Source organism: Abrus precatorius, unplaced genomic scaffold, assembly GCF_003935025.1.
Source record: "Abrus precatorius isolate BTA unplaced genomic scaffold, Abrus_2018 Scaffold8, whole genome shotgun sequence".
NCBI lineage: Eukaryota > Viridiplantae > Streptophyta > Magnoliopsida > Fabales > Fabaceae > Abrus > Abrus precatorius.
Genome location: NW_020874428.1, coordinates 4,751,956 through 4,771,245, shown reverse-complemented (window position 1 = coordinate 4,771,245; position 19,290 = coordinate 4,751,956). Strand labels below are relative to the sequence as shown.

The 19,290-nt window shown below is 28.1% G+C and overlaps 2 protein-coding genes across 5 annotated transcripts; both read right to left on the bottom strand.

Moving 5' to 3' along the window:
* Window positions 1-4,955: 4,955 nt before the first annotated feature.
* On the bottom strand, window positions 4,956-11,180 carry LOC113847695 (70 kDa peptidyl-prolyl isomerase-like). 4 transcript variants are annotated; one of them, XM_027476935.1, is made up of 13 exons: window positions 10,934-11,138; window positions 10,767-10,853; window positions 10,429-10,677; window positions 10,207-10,287; window positions 10,019-10,099; window positions 9,311-9,505; window positions 8,384-8,473; window positions 8,046-8,221; window positions 7,697-7,819; window positions 7,450-7,596; window positions 6,502-6,629; window positions 6,292-6,412; window positions 5,030-5,167 (listed from the first exon to the last, which is right to left on the bottom strand). In XM_027476935.1, exons 1-13 carry the CDS (start codon window positions 11,109-11,111, stop codon window positions 5,081-5,083), a joined length of 1,743 nt encoding a protein of 580 aa, XP_027332736.1. In that variant the 5' UTR covers window positions 11,112-11,138; the 3' UTR covers window positions 5,030-5,080. The 4 variants fall into 4 exon arrangements, with proteins under 4 accessions (XP_027332737.1, XP_027332736.1, XP_027332739.1 ...); XM_027476936.1 differs by lacking the exon at window positions 10,429-10,677 and having other exon boundaries at window positions 4,956-5,167; window positions 10,934-11,180; XM_027476937.1 differs by lacking the exons at window positions 5,030-5,167; window positions 6,292-6,412; window positions 6,502-6,629 and adding an exon at window positions 7,033-7,211.
* A 7,331-nt stretch (window positions 11,181-18,511) lies between these two features.
* On the bottom strand, window positions 18,512-18,974 carry LOC113848293. The gene has a single exon (XM_027477748.1). The coding sequence runs from the start codon at window positions 18,959-18,961 to the stop codon at window positions 18,512-18,514; it is 450 nt and encodes a 149-aa protein (XP_027333549.1). The 5' UTR covers window positions 18,962-18,974.
* Window positions 18,975-19,290: the final 316 nt, after the last annotated feature.

Here is a 19,290-nt window from a genome sequence, read left to right as displayed (position 1 = left end):
AGTATCAAAACAGTCATTGTATGTATTGACTTCTGTAGCATTTTGAAGTTACTTTACTTGAAGAGATCTCGTTGACTTTGACATTTTATACAAATTAACAATGCGCAATGTATCAGTGCTTTTAAGAATATCCTAATTATTCCTAAAATTGAAGCATTTTTAACTACTTGTTGTTTTTTCATCACATTAAGTATTTTTGTATTATATAATCATTTTTAAAATTTAATACTAATTCATTTTTTATAATATTTTTAATTTTTATTTAACATAATAAAAAGTTTATCATTAATAATTATAATATTTATTTTTAAAATAATATAATTTTTTAGAATGTAAAAAATATACAATTTTAATTATTTATTAAAATTCATTTTAATGTAATGATATTTGTGCAGTGTACAGAAAAATTATTAATTGCATAAAAATCACAGTTGTTGAAAATGCTCATACTACATCCTCATTATTTTTGTTTCATGCATAGATTGAAAAATATCAAAGTAATGATTTATACACAAGAAGGTTGTAAAAAAAAACGCATTTATTAACTAGGACAGCCATTTTAAGTCCATTTTTAAATGATAATAGTAATAACTTAATATAGGCACCCATTTTTTTCTACATTTCTAAAAATATTAATTCTTACGAAAAAATCATCATAAATATATCATAATAAAGTGACAAGAAAATAATAAATAAGGAATGTGTATGGAAGTTGACGTTGAATGCTTGTGTTTAGTTGGTTTTGCATTCTCTGTGTTTTTTTTTTTTTTTCTTTTCTGGGTTTGTTTTGTATTCGGTGACCCATGCTGTTTATTCTAATTTTTTTTTATTTCATTTTTTTATAAATTAAGAAAAATCGAAGAGATAAATTAAATAATTAATAAAAATTTATCGCATATATTATTTTTATCTTATTTATAAAAAATAACTATGTATAATTTTTATAAAATATAACAAATAAATATTTTTAAAAAACTTATTAATTTCTAGATATTCTTATACCGTTACTTATTGTGAGATTTACCGATTATTTATATTAATTAATATCATACATGATTTTAAAATAAAAAATAAATTTATGACATATAATTGTTTTTTATTAGTTTTGATAAATTAAATATAATTTAATTTTTATAAATAAGAGTAAAAGTAATAATACATTTGAATTTATATTTTTAAAATGAATAATTTAATTATAATTATTACTATTATGTAGTCATGTTTTCACACCTTTTATATACAATTATGCTTTTCTTATTATTTTCTAATATTTGGAAAAGAAAATGATATGCTTAGTTATCTTTCCTTTTTTTAAAAAACTAACAGAATCAGTTTCTATTTTAAACTCATAAAAATTAGTAATTTAATTTTAAATAACATGTTTTGATTATTTCAATTTTAATTGACGTTTGAAATTTGGAAAGTTTATTAGCTCACATGTTATAAGAAATAGGGCTTCGAAGAAACACAAATGAATCTAAATTTTGCTACTTTGTCATTCATGATCATAAAATAGCGTGTTATTTTAATTTATATGTTAGGGTTTATGCTTTTTTTTTTTAAAACTTCTTTTCTTCATTTTAATTGTTTCTAAATTTGTAATTCGATCGACTCTTTTATTATTTTTTTTTCATGCCACTGTCAACAAGCCAACAACATTTTATTACATTTTAAACAAAATTTATATATAATACAGAAGTTCTCTTACTGTCATGCCACATGCTTTTTTTATTTTTAAAATTTTAAAATTTATTATTAAACTCAATATTTGACTCAAAAGGATTAAAATTTTATGTAAAATTAAAGATATATTATATAAATTTTTAATTTAATATATTCAAAAGGAATAAATATTTAACTATTAGTAATAAATATTCTATTATCTTAAAAATATTTGAGTCATATGCTTTTCGTTTTTGGACCAAAGACTTAGTTAAAATTCTCTAGCATTACAAACGAATTTAAATATACAATTTTCTATGATATAAGAATAAATAACACTGAAAAAGTTAAACAATTTTCTAAAAAACATATCTACATATTTATGTAAAACATCCAATTGTTACTTGTTTGAAACCTTTGGTTTTTAGTGAAAGTAAAGAAAAAGAGAAAGAGACTGATACACGTAATTATTTTAAATAGTAAAGCTACTTGGAAGAAAATGCATTAAAAGTTCTCAATTTTTTATTAAATTTAATTTTATATTATCACTATTACTATAACTATTTATACAACTTAATTATTCATTTTTATTTTATTTTTTATTCATTCAAATAAGTGGAAATAATCTTATTTTATTTATTTATTTCTTTATTTTTACTCATTCAAGTAACATATCTTTTTTTACTCTATCTTTTTATATTTTTTTATTTTTGTTCTCTATTTTATCTCTAGTACAAACATAGTACTAAGTTTATAAAACTTTATTCCTATTACGAGCATTGGGCACACTTTTTATGAGTGAACATTTATACTTATTGAGATAATTCTATATTATCTTATGGTATGTTCTTGGTTACTAAATAAAGAAAGAACTGGAATAGGTTTTTATATGAATAAAATTAAAAAAATAATTTTAAATTTATTTTATTTTTGGAAAAATTTGAAATATATTATTTTTTTATTACTAACGTGCTAAATTTAGAATGTGATCATATAAAATATAATATAAATTGCCTAAAAGTAGTGCAACTCATATTATAAGACGTGCTTAAGCATGCTCAAACTTTTTAATTGTAAACTTTTAAAGGTTATAACATTTTATACAAATTATTAATTTAAACAAATTATATATTTATTTTATATAATTTTTTGAGATCTTTGTGTTTAAGGGTGTTATAATATGCCTAATAATACAAAAGAGCCTTCTATAGCAACTTTTAACCCCAGTTAATTTTTTAATAATAAAAAGTAAATTAAATCTGAATTAATATGAAATCATCACTTGAATATTTTATTATTATACAAGAATGTAAAAATACAAAAAAAAAACTTAGAAAAAATGAAGAAAATATTAAAATTTTTGAAATTAAAATTTTATGCAAAAAGTTATGTTTATTTAAAGTTTAAGATTAAAGAGGTCAAAATATTTAACATGTTCATGTCTAATGATTAGCATAGTCGTGTTTATTATAAACACCACGGTAATAGTGTATAAGTTTAACAATTATTAGTATGACTTATGTGTAATTTATAAGTTGTTCCACTCTTATATAACTTATGTTTGAGCATGGATGTACTTAAAATTAACACAGGACAATATTAGCATAAAACATATTTGTTGTAAGTCGTCTAGGCCTTGCCACTTATGTATTATGATAGAAATGAAAAAAGTGATAGAAATAGAAAGAACATACAAAAATTAACATGATTCAATTAATGTGAAATACGTCCATAGATAAATTAAGAGATTTATATTCAAGAATACAAGGTACAAAATAATCAAATAAGAGTGTTTTATTAGTTTTTAAAGTTCATGTATATAATGACTCATAATTTATCATAATAACTTATAATTCTCTATTACAACTAATTAAAAAAAAATAAGAGTTAAAATGTGAGAAATACAAGAGTCACACATTCAAGACATCTCAATAACATTGCGTGAAGAGTAATAATCATAATTTATTACTTTTATCAAAATTTTCTTATACCAATCTCAAAGCATATCACATCATGAGACTTGGTCCATTGAAATAACTCCATAAGTACCTTGGTGACTAGAAGATGTAATTCTAAAGTAGCACAAATGATAAATAAATTAGAAATTCAAATGCTCATGAAGTAGTGATTGAAATGGTCTGGGCCCATGAATTTTCTCAGCTCTATTACACTCTAGGCCATTATGGTTAAGCATGCGAGATAAGTGAATCTTGTTGTTGCGAATCAAATCAGTGTAATTTTTTTCAAAAAAAAAAAAATCTAGGGTTTAGAAGAAAAAAAATAATAAATCTGATTTTCTAAAATTCAATCTAATTTTGATATATTAAAATCAATTTAAATCTAGATTTTTTTTTTATGGATTTAGTTTTCTGATGTTTCAAAAAATTTAAATTTTTAAAATCGGTTAGACTTAATTATAGATTAAACTTTTATATTTAATTTTTTTTGCACCTCTACTCGCTCTATATCACATCATGTTATTTAATGACAAGGAGGAATCCAAATCCTCTCAACAATATTTCTAAGTGATAAAGTTTTTCTAAGTGACAAGCTATTAGAACCTAACATATATACATGACTATATCTCTACTTTTTCTCAAGACTTAAATACATTTTAACTCCACATTTTTTGAGATGTTAATTTTAGTGCTTACAAAAATAGTTTTAATCCTTCATTTTTCTTAAATTTAGCTAAAATTAACACTTTGACAACCCATTAGTCACATCATAACCAGGGAGCAAAAGTATTACATTTTAAAAAATTAAGAATTGTAACCAAAAATATTTTTTAAAAGACTAAAATCAATTTTTCATAAAATTATAAATAAAAACATATTTAAACCCTTTATTAATGACTTGATGCAGTTATTTGAAGTTTTATTAAGATTAATATCCAACTGTACTAAAATGATCGTGTGCATCTACAAATTCACTTCCTTCTCATTTCTGCCAGGGCACAAGTAAAATATTTTGATCCTTACAAGTTAAACCAACCATTGACCAAAGTGATATAACTATCAAACTCTTAACAGTGATAACCACTCAATGGCATATGGACCCATGATCCCTCTATATCAGTTATCCACTCTGCTCACATTTTGTGAAAATTCATTATCCAAATATAAATGTGACAAGCTAAGATGCTATTGTCCTGTGGACTAAAATAAGTAGAGCCTCTGTGCTGCCAGCATTGAGATTAAATAGTTCAGTATAAACAATTAAACAAGACTTGCATATGAATTTAGTGAGTATACTTGTTCACCTGAAATAGGGTAAGATTACAAGTTAATGGTATATATTAATGTATTTTATTGGAACATGTAGATTCTCAGAATATACATCTACAGATATATATATATATATATATATATAGAAGCTCTCTGTTGTAAACTATACAAGTTTAGCAAGAATACAACTATTAAACCATGGCGCTATCAGCAACATTGTCCATTTCCATTCCTGCAACCTCTTCATTTTCCGTCTCATGTTTCTCAACCTTCAGTCTCTGTTTTGAGAAGAGTAAGAGCTTTAATTACAAAATACAGCTTAAGTAGAAGCAAGAACATTAGGTGTTAATAATGATGAGAAGTGCTTGCAACACAATCTTTATTATTGACTTAAATTTATTGAAAACTAATAAAGTATGAGAGAGAAATATTACTTTAGGAGTGAGAAAGAGTGTGACCCACATGATTTTTATAATTTTCAATAAATTTTAGCCAATAGTGAGAGGTGTGTTACAAAGAGTGTGTTAGAGAGTGTGTTGCTAGCATTACTCTTATAATGACAATGATATAACTCAGGGATAACTGACTTGAATCCTAGAGCTGTAGCCTCTTGATGAAGGATTAGCTAATTGAGAAAACCAAACAGGAGAGGAGAGAAGAGAGAAATTTGACACGAATTGGAAATGAATTGATGAATGGTAATTTTTATGATTAATACAGATGTGGAAATGCTATTTATACACTAAGATATTCTGTTGAGTTTGTAACTAGCTAATCGTACCTAACCACCAAGGGGGGGGGGGATAGCAATATACAGAAAATCACACACTGTATCAGACAAACAACAGAGATTAAGAACAAGAAAATGAAAAGGAGAAGAAATGATATACCGATCCTACAATGACAACATGGGACTCGTTGAAATCATTCTTTCTCTATTGCCTCATCAAGGCATCAACCTAGACTAGGAAATTCCATGTTTTTTAGCACCCATTTTAGCTTCATAGACCCACAAGCAATAACTTGGTTGAAAAAAGATGTTCACATTAAACAATGTAAGACTAGGGATCTAGAAAAGTTCCTCTCCTAGTTAAGATTTGGTCATTGATGGACAAACCACAAGTCCATAAATCTGACTCAAAATCCACACAACAGCAATTAGGTTCCTCATCACCCCCAAAAACACCTAACAAATACAAGAGAGCATAAATATCTATGATATCCATATCGCAACAAGGTCCTTACCTAAAATTGATTGTTAAATGTGCATGTGCATCTTTTCTTTCTCTCTCTTTTTGAGTTTTTCTTTTTCTAAAGTAGTGTGTTGGATCAAAGGCAAGACAATTTCCTAATTTCAAATACACAAGTGAAAAAAGAGCTATTAAGGTGAAACAATATGCACCTTTTTAGCCATAGATGAGTCCTTTGTTTTACGTGCAAACATGTGTTCATATAACTTAGCATCTTTTTTGTCACTGTCAGCTTGAAGTTGCTTCAATTTCTTTTTAATTATCATCACCTCCCTGGAAAATGAAAATTCATGTTTCCGTAATGAGAACTATCATTTAAATCAAGCAGTAATTTTTTTGGGACAATCAACCTTTTAAAGTACCTGTTTTGTGGGTCCACCTCAAGAGCTTTCTTGATGTCTACATCTGCCAAAAGGAAGTCTCCAGTTTCAATATACGCTTGTGCTCGTCTGTACAAAGCTTTCACATTGCAAAATTCAACATCAAGCACCTGACGAAAAAGTAAGAAAGGCAATATGATAGCTACTCTTATAACTCAGGGCTCCATCTTATAAGTTGAGTGATAAGATGATATTAATGCATCCATTTCCTTGTTTGCACTCAGAGGCATGCATCAGCACACATGAAGCTTCCAATATCTGGAAAATTTTCCACTTCTTAACTGTTTAATAAGTTTAACAGTAGCTGTGTAGTCTGTACACCAATATAATAATTTTCTATGCTCATATTATGGTAGTTACATTTAGGCATTGTCATATTCATCTAGAAATTGAGAACACTGTATTCCTTTTCATATTTGAACCATGTAAGTGCCTTTAGCAGACCAAATACCAATTATACTAAAACATTGGTTAAAATAGGGAAAGAACAATTTCAATGCAACCAGTGTGAAGTCTGTTAAAGTGTTGAAAGCAAAGAGAGGGAACAAGGGAATGAAAGCAATAATCCAGCAAGAAGAGTGGAACATGAGAGGAAGAAAGACCCTCAAAAAGCTAGCCTAGATACTGTAATGCTCCATTTATGTTTCTCTCTTGTTTCAGTTTCTGTAATCACTGGGTTAATTCCCAGTTTTCTGCAATATTTGAAAACGTTTTATCAGTTTTGTGCATACCCAGCTGGTTATTTCAAGTAACTAAACTTATAAATCAGACCAGGACTCTCATGAGAATTACTTTGATTTCCTTTACCTCCCAATTTATTATATACCTCAAGCATACAACTTGTCAAACACTCCTCCCACCCACAGAAATATCCAATCTACTCATAGAAATGGCTGCTTCAAATCTATGCATGACTGGATTGGCTGTTACCTGTGAACATAGTTTGATTGCTCCAGGAAGGTCATTAAGTTTAAGGCAACACGCTGCACCATTCAACCAGCACAACACTCTCAGTGCCTCAGCTAGCTTTTGCTCTTCATCCCCAAAGGATCCATCTTCACTAACAAAATCAGCAGCCTGAGAGAGAACAAGGTATAGTGGATTTGGAACAAGTCACAAACTAAAAGAATCTTAATGAAACTTAAAAAACCAGAGCCACTGCAAGTCAAGGATTTACCTTTTCATACTTCTTTCTTGCTCGCTGATAATTTCCACTTTTAAATAATACATTTCCTTCTTCTTTCTTCCTCCCAGCCACCTCAATTTTCTCCTTACTATTTAATTCCCATGGTGCTTTCTCCTTCAAATCAAATAAAAGTTAGAAGTATTGAAAGCAACAAGATACATATATGTATGTAATTGACAAACTAAACACTGCAAGAGAATCTAAATCATATTACAAGTCATTACTTAGGTTTTCTCCCTTCTATTGGTAAATGGTATCAGTTTCCATCACCATCTATAGGGTAAACCAAAATCTTCAATACCTTAATGAATATGGCAGAAGATTTCTTTTTTTCTTTTACCTTAATGAAATCCATCATCTCAACGTCAAAGATTACATTTGAGCCTGGTGGCACAATAGCAAGATCTTGTCTCACTTCAACATTTCCAAATGCATAATTAGGATGTATGCTAATTATGGCTCTCTCACCCTTCTTCATTGTTGCCACAGCTCGGTCTAGACCAGTGATCACTTGTTCTACAAAAAATAACAATTATTTCACTTCCTAGATGTCATAAACTATTAATATTTAAAGCACTACTATCATCATTCAATGATCATCACCAAAGAGGGGGAAAAGGGGGGGGGGGGGAATACATGCAAAAGAATGTAGTTAAAATACGACAAGAATAAACTCACCCTCATCAGTTATGAATTCCAAGGGCTGTGTTTCATCGATTCCTCTTTTCTCAAACACAGTGCCATCTTCTAGCATAGCTGTGAAGCTGACTGCCATAGCAATTCACCAGAAGCAATTAGTAAACTGATGTTTCTTCATCCTTATCTTCTTTTATTTTCATTTGTACAACAAATAAAATTATAGTGGTAGTACCTTCTTAGTTTGAAGATACAACACATTTTATATGTCTGTTGTCACACAATAGGAGTGTTTTCACAAAAAACATTCTAAAAGATGCTACATACAAGTTATTTTCTGTCTCTGTTGACCACTACAATAGTCATTGTGTTGTATCTTCTTTATTTGTGTCTGATTGTACTTTACTGGTCTGTTTAGACACACAAGTTAATATATTTCCTTTAATATTTTGAAGAAACATGTGATGTTTAGACGATAAAGTAAATTTGAAAGTGAATTGGGAGATAACAAGGGAAAAGAACGTTAAACTCTAGTCCAATAGCTTAAAGTGATACTAGATTTGGGAATGATTAACTTGAAACTAGCGACAACTCATAATAAAGAAGATATATGAACTGAATTATTCTTTCATCACAACTTTAGGTAAATTATTGTATTTCAGTTTTGAAATTAACTTCATGTTCATGTAACGACGTAATTTAAGTGATTCATTACTTCTTATGTGCTAACAACACCAAAGGAGATGCAAGAAAACAGAAACATCAAGAGTCTGCAAATTTATTAATCTCAGTCAAGAATATAGTTTATAGGGAAACATCTGAGCGTGGCCATAGATTTGTACTTTCCTATCCCATCACGGGACAACAATCCTAACAGTTTTAGATCCATTCTGATTCAAATTCTACACCAATATCCCAGCAACCCAACTGTTTGAACTAGTTGAGCTTAAATGCATATCATATTCTTACCGGTAACTTTTGCACCCTCATTGGCTGTGAAAGCACCCTCCCCTTCTTTCAAAATCTTCTTAAGCACCATGGAGTCACCAGTAACATTTATGACAGGCTTGAAGGACACCAACTCAATATTAATATGCAACACTGAATTTGGAGGAATTGAATGTAGCCCACTCCCAGCTTCTCTCCCCTTCTCCCCATAGGCATCTGCAGTAACCATATAAAATACAATTTCAAACTAGTTATTCGAGATATTGGACTGCAAGATCCATCAAGCTAAGGAATAAAAGTGAAATTTAAAGTCCACATCCAGATATGGAATAGCTCAAAAAGTCCAGAAGAATTAGAAAGAAAATGGGAATGAAGCCCCTTTTACAGAAAAAGGTATGCCATAAGCAGGCTTAACTTTTAATCGGCTTTCAAAAATGATGCACAAACATTAATGTTTGCAGTTCCCTAGACTGATCAATTTATCGAGGGAAATTAAGGGAAAGTAACCAACATGCTGGAAAACAGAAACTGATTAGGCGAGAGCTGAAACATTTCAATGGACTACAAAAGATGGTTACATCATTTTCCTTTTAATCAGAGTCACATTTTGGGACCAAAGTTCTCACGCGTCTTAATTAAAATGAGGGAATGTGAGGACATAAAATTAACATTTCATCTGTTGCCAAAAATACAGATAATGTAGGCAGATTAGAAGAGCAAAATCCATACACTGAGGTTGAACAATTAATTCAGCCTTCTCTCCCCTTGTCATAGTCATGATCACTTTCGGCAATATAGAAAAAATATGACCTTCAACCAGCATCATAATTGATCGAACAAACCGTGAGATAAAAATCAAATTGTATTCCCTATTTAGTGAAATCAAACAAGACAATAGCACAGCTAAACAATATTACCATACTTCACATGAAATTCAACTCCTCCTTCCGGCGTTTCCGCAACAACAGTGCCATCAACCAGCATCACCTGGTACTTCACTGCAGTAGCAAAACATCCAAAAAGAACAATTAAGCCAACAGTCTTAGTTTACAAAACAGACCAAAAGAGATTCACCAAAAGAGATACATAATAATATAACTCTCAACTAAATGACATGTTCAAGCAAACTATTAGAATACCAAGCACTTCATCAAGATCACTAGGTCTCTCATTCCCACTCCCCTTCGCCATAATTTTTTTAAGAACCCCGCCATCTTTGCAAACATCCACCACTGTGATCCACGAAACAAGTTCCACCTCAAACTGCACAACCGAGTTGGAATTATCTGCAATGCCTCCACCACCAGACACACCAGGTAACGTGAACAATGCTATCTCCCCCTTGTTCATAGTCAAAATCCCATTATCCAACCCAGCAAACACTTCCCCTGTCAACCCCATCAAAATATAAAACAAATTAAAATCACACCCACATAAAAAAAAATTTTAAAAAATAAAAAAAGTTCACAGTTCTGACCTTGACCAAGAGTAAACGTCCTAGGTTGATCGATGTCCCTAGTGGAATCAAACTTCGTTCCATCCAAAGAAGTTGCAACATAGTGAACTGCATTGAATGTTGAAGGTTACGTGGTGGAGAATTGCGTAAAGAGAATGAAGAATTTAGTGGGAATGTGAGAAACGAACCAGTGACTTGGTCGTTGAAGTTGGGGGTTTCCCATTCGAGTCCGCATTTGAGAAGCTTCTTCTTGAGACCAGTGAGCTGCCTCTCTTCGCCAACTTTCTGGGGTGGTGCCGATTCGATGACTTCCCCGGGCTCTTCGTTGAGTTCATCGTTGTCTTTAATGTCTGACAACACCGCCATGCCCAAAAATACCTTTATCCTTCCTTGCTTCTTCTTCTGGTCTTTTCTCAGTTAGAGCAGACCATGTGTGCCCCCACTCTAAGTGTGAGAAATATTTAAATCCTTTTTATTTTTATATTTTTAAAATAGTGCTGAATATACGCTGAGTTGGCAAAGTGCAGTGCCGCGTGGACGAGTTAGAAAAATAACCGGTAATTTTCACTGTGCTTAAAATAAAAATACTTTTTTTTTATATCTGTTCTACTCAAAACAATTAATTTTATATTAATAAACAGTAAAATTAATAATTTATTTAAATATATATATATATGTTTTAATTTTTAATATATTAAAGTAATTATAAATTCATACCTTTTAATTAAAAAATTATACAATATCATTAAATGAAATGAACTTCATTGTTTACTTTATTGATATTAAAAACTAAAATTTAATAATTTTTATTATAATAATATTAATTTTATTAAGGTATCAATGTGATATTTATAATTTGTTTAGGTAGTTAAGATAATATTGATTTATATTATTTTCTCTCTCGTTTATAGATTAATTTAGGATTTTTAAAAAATATTTTTGAATATTTACTTGAAATAATAAAAAAATGATTTATATATATTATTAACTTAATATTTTAAAATGAAGAGAATTAAAAAAATTAAGAAGTTATTTGTTGTTTTTGTTTTTAAAAATACTTTTTCTTTTTAAAAGTAAAAAAATAAAATTTGTTTGTTAACATAAGTATTTGTTTTTATTTTCCTTTAAATAATTTTTTAAATTATTTAAAACAATTTTTAAAAATTAAAAATAAAAACATACGAGCTCTAAATATTTTTTCTAACTCTAATTTTGACTTTCTGGAAGATTCAAAAGAAAAAAAAATTAATAGAATAAAACTATCTTTAATTTTGTAAATATATTTAAATGTTATAAATATATAATAATAAACTTTTTTATATTATACTCCCTTCTTTCTCTTTCTTTCATTAAAATCGCTCTTTAAAAAAATCAAGATGCATATGTGCATTCAATGCACACATACTGGAAAATGAACAAAATAGGCTTTAGGGCCCATTGAACCAACTAAATTTGAATTTTGAGTATTGTTAAGTCATATTAAAAAAATTCCACTTTTTATTTGATCTTTAAAATAAAAACTCAAGTCTCATATTTTACACTTAAATAAACTGCTTGGCCCAAATTCAATTAAGTGGGTTGAGAAAAAAAATTAAAATTAATTTCAAATTAAATATCAATAAACTGATCTAATAAACTTAGACAAAGTTTAATTCTCATAAAAAAAATGCTAAAAAATTTATCCCAATGGCACACATAAAACAAAAAGTAAAAGAAATAACAATGACGCTGAATATCCTAGCTTCCTTGTTGCTGTGATGTTTTTATTTTTCTCTTGTTTGTTACCTTTGCTTTTGTGCATGTGTCTTGCCTTCTAATAAATTTGTTCGGTTATTTAAAAAAGGTTAAATATTTTTTAGTCAATTATGTGATTCATTAAAATTTCTGTTAATTTTTTTAAAAAATTTAGTTAATATAAAAATATATATAATTAGTCTCTTTTATTACTTAATCTTTATTAATCGTTAATGTAACTAAAAACAAACTCAACGTTGGTATATTATTTAAAAAATTTAAATGTATTTATAGTTTTATAAAATTTTTAAAATTCATTTTTAGTATCTGTAAAAAATATTTTTATCTCTACATAATTTAATCACAAAATATATTTTTAATATACCTATTAAAAATAGAAAATTATATATGATTTTATATATAATATCAAAACAAAGTTGACTTAACTAATAGAGTGTATACATTTTTTAATACATAGAATTTATAATTTTAATTTATAAATATCTAACAAAATAAATACTTATTTAACGTCTTATTGCACTGTATCAAGCCTACATTTATCGCTTTTTTTTTTAATTCTTATCTCTCTTAAAATAACTTTGTCTTCGAACTATTTTCTAAAACTGATGCCATTGATATTGCTTGATATATAAAATGCATCTTGGTTTTTTAATATTTTAAAAAAGAAAAATTAATATTTTTTATTACTTAGTATTTATGTAATTTTTTATTTTATAAAATTAATAAATAATTATTTTTTTAACTTCATTCTTAATAATCAATTTTTTAATACTCATATTTTTTACTGATTAATATAATAAAATATAGATATAATAAAAATTAGAATAATATTTTTAATTTCCTGTATAAATTTAAAAATGTTAAAATTAAATGTAATAATATATTAATATTTTTTAAGTTTATATAACTGTCATTTCAAACAAAAATTCATTTACTTAAAATAATTATAAAATTTTAAGTTTTAATTTCAGCTCTCCAATTTAAGTTGATTGAATAAATAATTAAAAATTAACATTTATATATAATTTTTCTATTAAATTTGTGAGATGACATTTTTTAAATATTCATTTTTAAAATTGTTAAAAATCATTAATTTTTTATCATATTTTTATATTTATTTTATCTATATATTTATTACATATAATTTTAAAAGTTTATATACAATAAAAATTTTATGTTTAAATTAAGTAGAGACTAAAATATTTTTTTTAAAAAGGACTAAAAATAAATTTAGTAATTTTATAGAGAGTAAAATTACATTTAACTTTTTGAATAATATGATTAAGTAAAGTTATGTTAGTTAAATCAGTTGTTAATGAAAATTGAGTAATGATAAGGATCAATTTTGAATTAAAGATTAAAATCTAAAAAAATTATAATACATTTTTTCTTTTATCTCTGAATTTTCAATCCCTTTTTCCTTTGTTTTATTTGGTATATCTTTTAGAAAAATAAAAGTAGCTAATATACCTTCTCCTCTTATCTTAAAATAAGTAAAGTCTCTATTTATTTTACTTGTGGATTTGCAAAAATAAAGTGCCACGATAATGTCTATGAATATTGCTACTTATTTTACCTCCTTGATACTTCTCTATTTGAATATATAATTTTGTTTATTGACATTGTAGACATCACTCATGCTTTAAAAAATCTCCTTGCTCATGCTTTTAAGTTTACACAGTTCTTCATGTTGCTTATGAGATGATTGAGCAAGCACAGTTGTTATTAAAGACATAATATTAATGAATACCAACCTGAAATAACATGGAAAAGAATGGAATTATCTCTTATGTTGGGGGGCATGTAGAGGCTCATGTTTAGATAAATGTGCATGCCTAATCAACAGTGAACGCTGATAAGTTCTGGAGAAATGTTTTGGTAGTTCAATACCATGTAATCTTGATAACTCATATTGGGACCATATGATTTGAACCATGCAATAATTTTTCAAAGTCTAGGGGCCGAAGAAAGAGCTTGTAAGTTATCAAAAATCGAGAAAGGCGACATCTGCATCCTTAACGATATCTTTACAAATTAACAAAGTTTGGAGAATGCTTGAGATAAGTGACATGGTAAGAATTATTTTGTAAACTTGTTCTCTCTTACTTCTCTCCAATGTTTCCTTCCAAAACTCACTTGAGTCCACTTCAAATTTGCTCCTCACAGTGTACTGCTGTGTCAATATCAAATCATCTATGTATCAATTCTGGCTTAATATTAGATGCATGTCTATTTTTGACAATAATCACTTTTTTTCTCAATTCATAAAAGATTTTAAAAAAAAAAAACAATTATTTTTAACAAAAAGCTATCCCTCAAAATTTTCCCACTGGGTGATATAGAAGGCATTCTTATGTGTGAATATTGTTTTTCTTCTACCTCAGTAAGCCATTTAATGTATAATACCTGGTTGCTATGAAGGGCAAAGGAAAAATGTTTTCTAGTTTAGTTGTTCTTTCTTGTCCTTGTTCCTTTGCCTGAGACTGGTGGTTCCTTAATTGCTAGCAATTAGTTTTGTAATTTTCTTAATTCATTTCTTTTTGGTCACAATTTGCAAGAGTAGAATAATGTTGCCAAGCACTTAGGTATATATGACTTTGACCGAGATTACAAGGATGTCGACGTTACAACAAAATATTTTTTGTTGTCAAAAACTGCCTGCTAAATATCAAGTCTTATATGCTTTTGTCAGCATTGGATCCTCCAATCGAATGGGTTCGTAAGTAATTTTCATTAGACTTTTTCTTGCATAAATGCTGCTTTTGGATTGATGTTTGATTTTTGTTGCCTTGCTATTCTAACTTCTATGCAAAGTTATTAGGATTGAAACAATAATTGAATTGGGAAGGTATCGTGCAACAATTCATTAGTTCAAATTATGATTGAAACGGGGCAAATTAGTAATTAACAATGAAGAGTATATATATATATATATATATAGCAATAAATTAATATACAGTTATAAAAATAAAATAAAATTTTAAATTAGCATAAAAACATAATATATATTCTACAAAAGAAAAATATAATAAATAACTAAATAATAACAATTAATACATAAATTTATGTTAGGTTAAATTTAAAAAATAAAAAATTTGAAATTATTTTGAATTTATTTTTCACATTAATTAGTTTTGACCAACTATTGTTTGGTTTAATTGGTTGTCGACCTATTTTTAGTTTCACTGATTTTTCAGCTTGTATGGACCATTCCATTGACCTGACAAGTTCTTAATCAAATTTTAATAACTATGATTTATGCATTTTCTTGATCAAATTAATGTGTGAATCTTGTTTTTTTATTAATTTTTTGTTCAAATTTAGTTTTTGAAATTTTTTCCAATTGAAATTTCTCTTTTACGTAAACCTCACCCTGACACATCCTTATTTTTATTTAAAAATTTGAAGATTTATGTATTGTTTGATATAGAAAATAATTAAAAATGTTTCAAGTTAAACAATTTTGTAGAATATGAAGTTAAGATTTTAAAGAGGATAAATATTTAAATTTTAGATAAAATACGTTTTGATTAATAAATTTTAAATAAAAAAATTTGTTTGGTTAGTGGGTGATTTAAAACAAATAAAAATTTAAGATTTTTAAAAAAGAGAAATCAATAGAAGAATTTAATTTTAACAATTTAAAATAAGAAATTGAATTTAAATAAAAATACAATTAAACTAAAATAGTATTATACATATATATAAAATCTTATATATATATATATATATATATATATATATGAGGCAAAATATTTTCACATCAGTGTAAGTTAAAAAACTTACATTTTAAACTTATATTAATGTAAGAAATTTCTTTCCGTATATATGAAAATTCTCTACTAATACTTGGCCAAGAAACGACCTATAATACTTCCATCTTCATTCATAGTTAAAAAAAAAGCCAGAGAAAACTTTCTTCTAGACGCTTATTCCCATATATATATATATATATATATATATATATATATATATATATATATATATATATATATTACAACAAGCACAATAAGTCATTGTGTAATACATGTCTTGTGAAGATTGTTGTGTTTAGTTTCATGTTTTTTTTTCTTCTCTTTTCTTATTATTAAAAGGCATCAAGATACAAAAATTAAAGAGTAAAAATTAAAAGAAAAAAAAAACTTGAGTTTAAAGAATGAAAGTAAATTAATATACCAACTACAATTAACAATATATTAAGTGTATTTGATTTAATTTATATTCTTACTATTTACATTTCTTAATTCTCATTTTCACGAATTATCTCAAAACTGTGATACCTTCGAGATAAAGGGTTTAACGGACCTTGATAACCTTTTTATTTGTTACCACACCAGATGGTGATTCTTCTAAAGCCACATGTAAATTGAAGCTACTACTCGAACCATTGCAAATAAGAAGAGATTTGGTGTGAGAAATAGAGTTAACGATGAGATGAAATTCAACAATGAGTTCATAGGATATAAAAAAAAGGAATGAGAGAACATATGCATGTACATTATTAAACAGGTGTTTAAATTTCTATAGTCATTTGTTTAAATTACAGTAAAAAATATTTTTTTCCCTTGTTTCCGCACTCTATATTTAAGTTTGAGTATGTTTATTGAAAAAAAAAAAAAGGGTTTGAGTATGTTTAACCTTATCCCTATGCAATGACTTGTAATTGAACCGTGTATTTTCTTATAGTCATATTATAGTATTGAGTCATTTTAAGCCGTGAAAAAGAGAATAATAGAATAAAATAAATAACGGTCAACTAAAAATGCCGTATCTACTGTACAGATAGGATTGAATTATGAAAGTAGATCCCTTCCCACAACAGAAAGAGATTATGCAGCATCTTTCTTATGCAGACACCATTCTGGACTACTTGACCAAAACAGTTATTTTTCTAAGCTTACATCACATTTTATACTAAAAAAAGACTATATCACGAATTTAAAAGTCATACGCATTGTCATTATATATATACAGACACTACTTACGACTCAAGTCGAATGACTAAAATTAACAAAAACAGGTTTACCCTTTAAATCCACAAAATAACCCGTTTACCTCTTCATGTAATGAGTAACATGCATGGCTACTTTTAAGTAAGCACAAGATAATAGGTTTGTCAATTAATGGTTGAAGTCCCCGATTTTTTTATGATTAGAAGACTAATTTTCACAATTTTTAATATGATTTTATTTCAACTTTTTTATAAGATTATTTTTATCTGACTCTATGTTTATGATACCACCATAGACTAAATCGCTAAACCGAATCTTCAAAGCACAGAAGGTTTTGAATGGAGAAGCAAATTTCCTGAAAGCATATAGTTACCTACTCCCTCGACCCCTTACAAAATGAAACTTTGGTTGCCCTGCTTTCTACACCTACCAACACCTGCATCTTAGCTTGCAATGTGTGAACTCTATGTCAACATTACACGAATTCTTTTATTCAAGACAGACAAATTAATAACCGTTTTAATTCTCTTTCGCCGTCCCATTAATTAAAATCTAAGAAATTATAACGCGGTCAATGTTCTCAAAAAGAAAACAAAAATCAAATAAATATCATCTAACATAGTACTTAAATTATGAGACTTATCTGACATTCAATATATTATGTTTTGGAATATACTCGTTAAAAATTAGGTCTCTTATTAAAATTTAACTCATGCAAAAAACTAAATCTAATTCATGTCTAAAAATTAATTCATAAAAAGTGTTTGTTCAAACTTCATAAAAAGTAAAATAACCATATTGCGTAGGATCTTAGCTAAACACTAATACCGTATGGATGAAATTTAACCATATTATTGATGGATGGGAAACGTTTTAACATATGCTTAGGTGATATCAATTAGTGTTTTGAAGAAGAGTTTGAATCGGAGAAAGGGCACGCAAAACAGAATGAAGAATGCGATGAATTATCTGATGAGCACAGATAAGAAGATAGAAGGATTCTAACAAATGAAAACCTCTTAGTGTGAATAATTAATTAACAGAACAAACAGAGAGCGTTCAAAAAGGAAGATTTCTCTTTCCCACAGCGTAGCTTTTACTTCTGGGGTAAGGATCAGACACACCCCCTTCTGATTCAGACTCATAAGCCTTATCCTCTTCAATCTTAGCCATCCCAACACTGCTAGACTTTGGCAACCCTGTCGAATTTCCATGATGTTGTTTGAGAACCAAATCCATGTCGATTCGATTCACCAAGGTTCTCGCAGACGCTGCTCTCACGAGCTCCGCGAAATCCTCGTTACCCTCCGACCTCGACGTGGCTGCGCTGTGGCTTCTCGACAACGCCGAGAATCTGCCAGCACTGTCCATGGGGTTTCCATAGCTCATGTTTTGACCACAGTTGGTTATGCTTCGCACGTACATGTCCCTCGCTTTCCCCAAAGCCCTTATTGGCGAACCCATGATCCTCACCAACACGCTCTGCCTCTGTCCCTTCCTCTTCATCATTAATTTTCTGTTGCTAATGTATGGTTCTTACTTGAACTTGGTAGTGAGTTTTTGAGAAATTTATGTTGTTATTAAAAGGGTGGATAAGAAGATTGTTTTGCGAGACACGAGAACGAGATTTTGTAGCTGTGTAGGAAACTGTGAGCATCAGAAGCAGGTGGACTTTTTCGTAGCACACCGAATTGGGAAAACTAATTAACTTGTATTATTAAAGATAAGTATCAAATTGAAACCGCCGAACGTGTTAGCCTAATTTATTATTCTATATGTCCTCTAAATTTAATTAAAGTTGGAAAAGGTGACTTCACCATATTATTTTGACCCTATTC